Source organism: Malus sylvestris, chromosome 6, assembly GCF_916048215.2.
Source record: "Malus sylvestris chromosome 6, drMalSylv7.2, whole genome shotgun sequence".
Classification (NCBI taxonomy): Eukaryota; Viridiplantae; Streptophyta; class Magnoliopsida; order Rosales; family Rosaceae; genus Malus; species Malus sylvestris.
The window spans coordinates 18,757,927-18,766,095 of NC_062265.1; the positions used below are offsets into that span (position 1 = coordinate 18,757,927).

The 8,169-nt window shown below is 36.9% G+C and overlaps 1 protein-coding gene across 1 annotated transcript; it reads left to right on the forward strand.

Moving 5' to 3' along the window:
- Positions 1–919: 919 nt before the first annotated feature.
- On the forward strand, positions 920–1,618 carry LOC126627116 (nuclear transcription factor Y subunit C-3-like). The gene has a single exon (XM_050296541.1). The coding sequence runs from the start codon at positions 1,042–1,044 to the stop codon at positions 1,405–1,407; it is 366 nt and encodes a 121-aa protein (XP_050152498.1). The 5' UTR covers positions 920–1,041; the 3' UTR covers positions 1,408–1,618.
- The last annotated feature ends 6,551 nt before the right edge of the window (positions 1,619–8,169 follow it).

Below are 8,169 nucleotides of genomic sequence, written 5' to 3' on the forward strand. Positions count from 1 at the left end.
ATGTGGGATAACTCTCAACACGCCCCCGCACGTGTGACGGATTTTCAAGCCTACACGTGGACAACAACTGAGTGACGTGGAGCACGTGTGACCATTTGGCTTCACACAAGGACAACCTGATATCATGATGAAATTGAGGTTTCACCATAAAACCAATTAGCAGTATGGGGAGTAGCCCAAGATCATATAAGCACATAACAAACTTTGTCCCTCACCAATTTGGGACAACTCTCAACAGTAACCTACCTAGCCTTTAACGACCATATAATGTAATTGATCACAAAAAATCAGCTTCATTTGATTCTATGAATTCTAGATTAAATTGTGAAATTTACCTAAAGAAAATTTTACTTAAAGAAACAAAATAAAACAAATTAATTAATAGATTTCTTAATTCTTATTTATATATTATCAATTGAAATCTTGGCCAGCTTTCAAACCCAATCAGTTCAAATTTTGTATTATCATTTACCAGTAGACTAATATATATAGATCATAACTCTGAGCTGCTGCATGCCTAGACTAAAATTATTTATTCAACAAAACTAGACCAAATCCCAACCGATCGAACACTTTTCTAATTGAGCTTCAAAAGCCAAACATAAGAAACCAATACAAAGCTCAATAAAATACAATAAAAATGAACCATGATCAATTTGTATATGTCCATTATTGCATGCTATAGCACACAATTGAGAAATTTGTCGCGACTTTTAAGCTGACGTCCCACTTATATATAAGCTTGACCATTTTAACAATTCATCCTTATTAATTGCAATCTTTGAAAAATAAACATGGTTATTGAAGTCATATACATTAATTAACAAATTAATGCTTGGTCATTAGGTTTAATTAGCCGGCTGGCCAGGCCTGCCGGCTGCTCCCTTATATATGCACCTTCATATCCCACAGCATTATTCATTCTCTTCACACCTCTACTTATGGACTGAAAGGTCGTAAACAACTTAAACTTCGTTTTGTTAGTAAAAAGAAATATTTACCTCTATACCTGAGATCAGAGAGTTTTAACTGTTAATAGAAATGAGGCAACCGGGAAGGTATTCAGGATTGACGATGTGTGGCGGCATATCAGGGAGAACTGGGCCCCACTCGCTACCGTTGGCGAGGATCAAGAAGATCATGAAGAACTCTGGGGAGGATGTGAAGATGATATCTGGGGAGGCTCCAATTGTGTTCTCAAAGGCATGTGAGATGTTCATAGAGGAGCTCACTCGGAGGTCTTGGATGACCACCCTCGAAGGGAAGAGGAGGACAGTGCACAAAGACGATGTAGCGTCGGCTGTCGTAGCCACTGATATCTTCGATTTTCTTGTCAGTTTGGTTTCGGGGTCGTGCTGTTCTGAAGACATCACACCGGTGGAAATTGAAACATTGGAGAAGTCATAGTTCATCTCTATCACAAATTCCCAAGAGTGTGTATGTGTACATACATTTCAATATATAATAGTATATAAATGTTTCTTGTGGTAATTTTTTTTTTCAGTTTAATAAAATTTCACCTTACTCGAAGTTTCTTACGCATTTTCTTTACGCATATTGAATATGTAAATTGGTAACACCATGTGGAAAAAATTTCTTGTAATTCTTGCACCATATTGTCTTATGGGAGTTTCGAAGACATATTTGCCAATCAAATAATAAAATGGACTGAAATTTTGTTTTAAGTGTGTTCAATTATTTCAAAAGGAAAGTGATTTTTTTGCACTCTTTTCACTTTTATATACCTTTTTTTTTGGCTATCATGTTAAATAAATTAAAAAATAATTAAATAGTTAAAATTTAATAAAGGTGGGTAGAAATGTAACGACACAGTAACACTAGTACACTTTACATGACCGAAAGATTAAAAGATGTCACATGGAGCTCCAGTACACATAACAAAGTAAAATTAAACTTTTAATCCCTAGGTAATGCACAATAATTATTAAAATGTTATGATAAATCGGGGGTATTTCACCACTTCCGTCCAACAGTAAAGATTACAAAACTACAGAAGTGAAATAGAGGGATCAATGTTCGACAAAAAAAAAATAGAGGGATCAATGTACGTCTAAATCAAGACACATTACAAATTAAACACGCTATAAACATACAAGCCTAATTAAGTGGTAAATTATGCTGAGAAGCAGCTAAAAACAATATCACTTAGTCCACTATTCTTTTCAAGCCGCAATGCTTGACCTGGTACTGGCCGAGCTTCCCTCTCCTCACTCCTCGTTCCAGATTCAGACAGCACCATCTTTGAACTTTTCCCATTGCCATTGCCAGCAGCAGCCTTTCTTTCCATCCTTCTCCTCATAACATACTCTTCTGAAATATAAACATCCATTTCTTTCTAATTTTTTTTTTTAATTTTTTTTTTTTTTGTGGATTGCAGAAATTAGAGTTCAGGTGAGGAGGTACATATATAGAGGAAGAGAAAGTGGAGAGAGAGGCCAATTACCATGGGCGTTGGATTGGACCCATGTTTTTATTCAAACAGGCAACAAAGCGATTCCATACTTTATTGTAATCAAATCACCACGGTGGTGGAAACAAATGGACGGTTATGGTGAAGTTTTGGCTTTCTTTGTGCTTGTGTGTAACGTTCGCGATGGTGCATGTGTAAAGCTTCCCTTCCAGACAAGTACTGTTTTCAACCAACTAAATTTGTGGGATTCTATGTCCTGTTGGATTTTTTTTTTTTAATTTTACCATATGAAGCCCCACACACTGTGGGTGTAAAAAAACAAAAAAAAAACAAAAAAAACAAAAAACAAAAAAAACAAAAAAAAAAACATTAATATAAAAAGTGTTGTAAAAGAAAAAAATTTGAGAGATATGAGAATTTTATTAGAGAATTTGTTGTAATATGTTACAATGTGAGGCATAATCACTTTTATATAATAGTGTTATCATGGAAATCACACAAATCCCCTAATCTAATAGGGAGAATCAATCGCCTAATCAATTAGAAATAAATGGCTTACTGATTTGAGGAATCAATGGCCTAACGTTTACAACAATTAATTGAGGAATGAATGACGTATTCATTCAAAGAATCACCAATTAGTGCACAGACATAAATGTCATGCAACACTCCCTATTGGACGTTCACGAGTTGCTCAGTTTGGTAATCGCAAGAACTACATGTTAATGCCTCATCATTATCTCTCTTAAGAATGAAGTATATGCTCTTTACATGGGCTATCCGGAAAAAAAACCCAAGTAGGGAGAAATGCTAATAGTGTGGGAGAAACTTCGTAATCCTGGGATTTCTCCCCCTAAGAATAGAAAAACTCCTAAAGAGGACTTCCATGACTTCGAGCATGGCTCAAGTGACGTAAGACCGTTACTGTCTGGTCAGAAGATCAGAACTGGTGCCTCATTAAAAACCTTTATAAGAAAAACCTAGTGAGATAAAAACTTAGTGAATAAGAAAAGAGTAGACAAGCCAATGCGTTACTAGCACATGACTAGGTGCTTCAAAACATCTGCATCGACAAGATATCTTCGCTAGCTTCGAAAGCCTGCGTAACCCAATACACATCTACATCGACAAGATGCCTTCGCTAACTTCGAAAGCCTGCGTAACCCAATGCCTCTAAAGTGCTTCTAAAATGAGCTCTTTCAATAGGCCAGCATGGTTATCCTAGGAACCAATATGATGTGTTGGAAATTTGTCCTAAAACCAATCATATGATGATACTTTACGGACATTTCACATGTTAAACTAATCTAGTTTAATATCAAGGGCAAAGATTATTGTTTTAAGCCGTCTCATATAAATGTTACATGCTTAAACGATAAGTCCAAGGAATATGTGAATGGGAGAATACAATCTAAAGAAGTTAGATTCATGAGACCATTCTTTCGTATACATATCCTAAACGTTCCTGATCATAGGATTGCCAATTGGGCATTGACAGTCCGTTAAGATCAGTACGTGTTGTGTCTTCTCTCAGGGAGAGTGACTAGTCTCGAATCATTGGTGTGTGTGACATCAAGATAAGTACGTAGGTGCTCAATAGAGAATGAGTTCACTGAACACGATCAACGAAGAGTTCTCATATTCATGTCACATGAGAACTCATGGTTGGGATAATGCAAAGTAGTCCTTTGACCTGAGGCATCATAGTTGTCTTGTGGTTAAGTCCTTGATCTTTGATTATGTCAAAAGTCACTCCATCAGGAAGGTGTCCACGACATAGTTGGGGTTAAGCCACTTAGCCATGGAGGCAATTAAATGCGCAACAAGGGATCTCTAACCTTCAAATCGTTTGAGGGAGAATACTCTATGATATGATTAAGAATCTCTGGCCAGAGTATGAATGAGATTTAGGAAGTCGTTCCAAATCACATTCAAGGTAATCATATAAGCACACGAATCACATTGGATAGTTGACATGAATAAACTATCAAACCAAACAATGTGGTCAAGAGTATTGTATTAGAGAAAGACCGTATTGCATTTGTAATCCTAAACTGAATAGGTTCTCCACCTCTTCTGATTAGCTTGGGTAATCATGATATGCTGCTAGGTGTCACTCATGGTTTGTGGAAGCCATGAACGTGTATAATCACTAAAGGGAGAATTGAAAGTAAGTTTCAATTCACAATCGATTTGAAATGGTTTTAATCGCCCACTGCCTCGCTAAAAAGAACCTAATGGATCGTACACCGTGAAAGGTAGAGATTGAAGAAACAACGGAGATGAGTAAGAATAATTAAATGGTTTAATTATTTATGGCAAGGATTAATTAATATGTTAATTAATCAAACGAATAAGTTCGTTAAAAGACCACGGGTTAGTTTTGGGCCTCAAGGCCCAATGGGCTTCGAACGTCAAGCCCATTGACTTAAGTTGTATGACAATTTAATGACAAATAATTCACAAAGGCCTTAAAAGCCCAATGAAACCCTATGGCCGGCCATTTAGTTAAAGGAGTGGGTTTTGGACTTATTTACAAGTTTGCCACTCCAATGAATTAAGGTATAAATATGACTTTATAGCCAAAATTCATTTAGGGTTTCTTTTAAGAAATTGGAGAGAACACAAAGCTCTCCTTTCTCTCTAAAGAGGCCGGCCCCCTTGGAGGGGATTAGCTAGTAATCTTTCTCCTCCAAGGTCACTCATTTCTTCATCAATCTTTCCTTGGTGTGGAGACTTAGAGGTTCTCAATTTTGAGAACTTGGAGAAACCAATTCTTCCATCCAAATCCATGGATCTAAGAAGCAAGGAATGAAGGCCCTATCTCTTGGGTGATTATCCTTTGCTTATGCAAAGAGGAATCAACAGAGGTATAAATTTCTCAACTCACTTTATTTTGAGTTGAGTCTTGGTTCACCAATCTACTAGGCTTTGAATTTCATGGTTAATGTTTTGTTTTTAAGTGCATACAAGCATGATTCCGCCTTTAATTGTTAATTGCATGCTAATAGATGTTGCTTAAATGAACATGTTTTTCACAAATCATCCTTCATGACGAACCTCAATTTTCTTCTCTTGCAACTGTTCGGGCGAGAAGAAAAACTTAGGTGTAATGTGTTTGGTGTCATCACCTTTGATTAAGCCTAACTTTAACTTGATTAAGCCTAACTTTAACTTGTTGATATATGTAGTGTTATCCTTATAAATGATCAGTATGTCATCAATAGCAAGGGTTAACTTACACGTACTTCGAATATGCTTAATCATAGCTCATAGCCAACTACACTCTTGGGTAGCTTCATAATAGGCCTAGGCCACGAATTCAACATGGTTAGTCGAAGTAGCAACCAAAGTCTATTTTGTAGACCTTCAGGATATAGCATTGCTTTCGACGATAAAGACATAACCCATCTGGGAAAGTGCCTTGTGCGGTCTAATAGGTACCCAATATCGGCAAACCTAATAAGCATGCATCAAACTTCTGAGATGGGTAAGTACAAAATAGGCCAATTTCCATAGTATCCTTAAGGTATCTAAATATGTCTTTAAAGCCATTCCAATGGCGGCATGTTGGCTCGAAACCAAGAGATTCACAACAAATGAGATGTTTGGTCTAGTACACTGGGCTAAATATAACAAAGCTCCAATTGCACTAAGATAGGAGAATTCTGGTCCAAAGATCTCTTCATCATCTTCTTTAGGACTAAAATGGTGTTAGGATCCAAAGATCGAACGACCATAAAAGTACTAGATGACTTTACTTTTAGGAAACTAAATCGACACAAAACTTTCTAAGTGTAGTTCAATTGGTGGACCATGATCCCGTTTTCACAATGCTCGATCTATAAGCCGATACAATACTTAGTCTTATCTAGATCTTTCATCTCAAATTCCTTCATCAGGTGCATAGCAATCATTTGGATCTCTTATGATCTTCCAATGATGTTCATGTCATCGACATATACTGCAATTGTTGCAAAATAAGATATTGGTCTTAATTAACGCGTAAAGGCATAATTCATTGTTCTCATATCGCATTCTAATCAAGTACTCACTTAGGCGTTTGTACCACATCCGTCCAGATTGTTTCAAAACATATATCAAAGGCTTCAACCTAATTAAAAGTGTGTTCCGTCGTTAGGAAGTTATTGATTCGTGTATTACTGTCCTACTGGGACTTTTGTACAAATCTTTTTACCTAGATCTAGATCCCCATAAACATAGGTAGTGATCATGTTCATAAGTTGCATACTCAGTTTTTCGAAAACTACTAAACTAATTAAGTATCGGAACGTAATAATGTTCATCACGGGAAAATATATCTCCTCGTAATCAAATCCAGTGAGTTATGAGAAACCTAGTGCTGCAAAGCGAACCTTATACCATACAACTTCGTTATTCTCATTACGCTTCCTTATGAATACCCATATGAAGCTTGCGGGTTTTACGTCCAAAGGTTTTGCAATTAGTGGTCTGACCATGCGACAATTTGCAAAGGAATCAATTTTGACCTAGATTGCCTCTTCCCATTTTGGCCAGTGGATCGACGTTGGGCTTCAGCAATCACAACATAAAAAACACATCATTGATGATGATCTCGTTACGTTTCCACATGTCTTCCAGACAAGTGTAGTTGACAAAGATCTCAATGTTATGGGGATTGGGATTCTCAAGTCTTATGTCCAGGACACTCCCTTGATGTAGAACAATGTCAAGTTGTAGAAAATGTCAAGTTGTAGAATGGATGAGATGTGACAGAATGACCAACATTTAGGATGACTGACGTTGTCTCTTCATATGTCATTGCTCTCCTTTTCCAGGGAAGGTTATCATTCGAACCAACGAGCATGCCTCGCTTCAAAGAGGGGACACTAAACTAATTAGCTGCCAATATCGTTCTTTGTTTGTCAAGAACGGCATGTTTTTCGAGAGACGACTTTAGAAACATCAATCCTTGCAAACTTTCCCTAGATCAGTAAAGGCATATACAGATTCTAGGCAACACTCTGAAGATCTAAGATTCAAGTATCAAGATAAGTCAAAGTGATGGCAAGCCACGTTAATTCTGGCATTTTTTGGGAACACGAGTATGATCCCCTCCTCTTAACAACTGGAAGGTTGACTCATCAAAGTCACAATCTACCAACTGGGCAATAAATAGATCTCCTATCAACGATTCCAAGTAACAGATGATGGAAAGGAACACTTAATCAACCTAAATCTCTTTCCTTCGTTAAAGGCCCATTTTGGAACGTTATGACGGTGCAATTGACACATATACAACACACACAAATATGCATAAATACGAGACATCTGGCTCATATCCAATCTCCAATTGTTGCACAGAAAAGGGATGGGTGGCAGTGGGCTTCAATTTAACCAAATTCAATGCGTGCATTACTGCATAGCCCCAAGCAAAAATTAGAAGCTTGGACTTCATTACCAAGGTTCAAGCTGTCGTTTAGATACGTTTGATGAACGCTTCTATTATGATATTTTGGGTGTGAATATATGCAACTGGATGTTCAACTTCAATACCCAAACTCATGCAATAATTATTAAAAAATTTCAATATAAACTATGTGTATCATCCAATCTTGTATATTTTATTAGATAATCCTGGTATTGTGACCTCAACTTAATGGAATGGGCAAGAAGTCTTACAAATGCAAAATTCCTTGTGAACAATAGGACGACTTGTCACTTTAAGAGAATGACTAGGTTCGCCTCAATCGTTT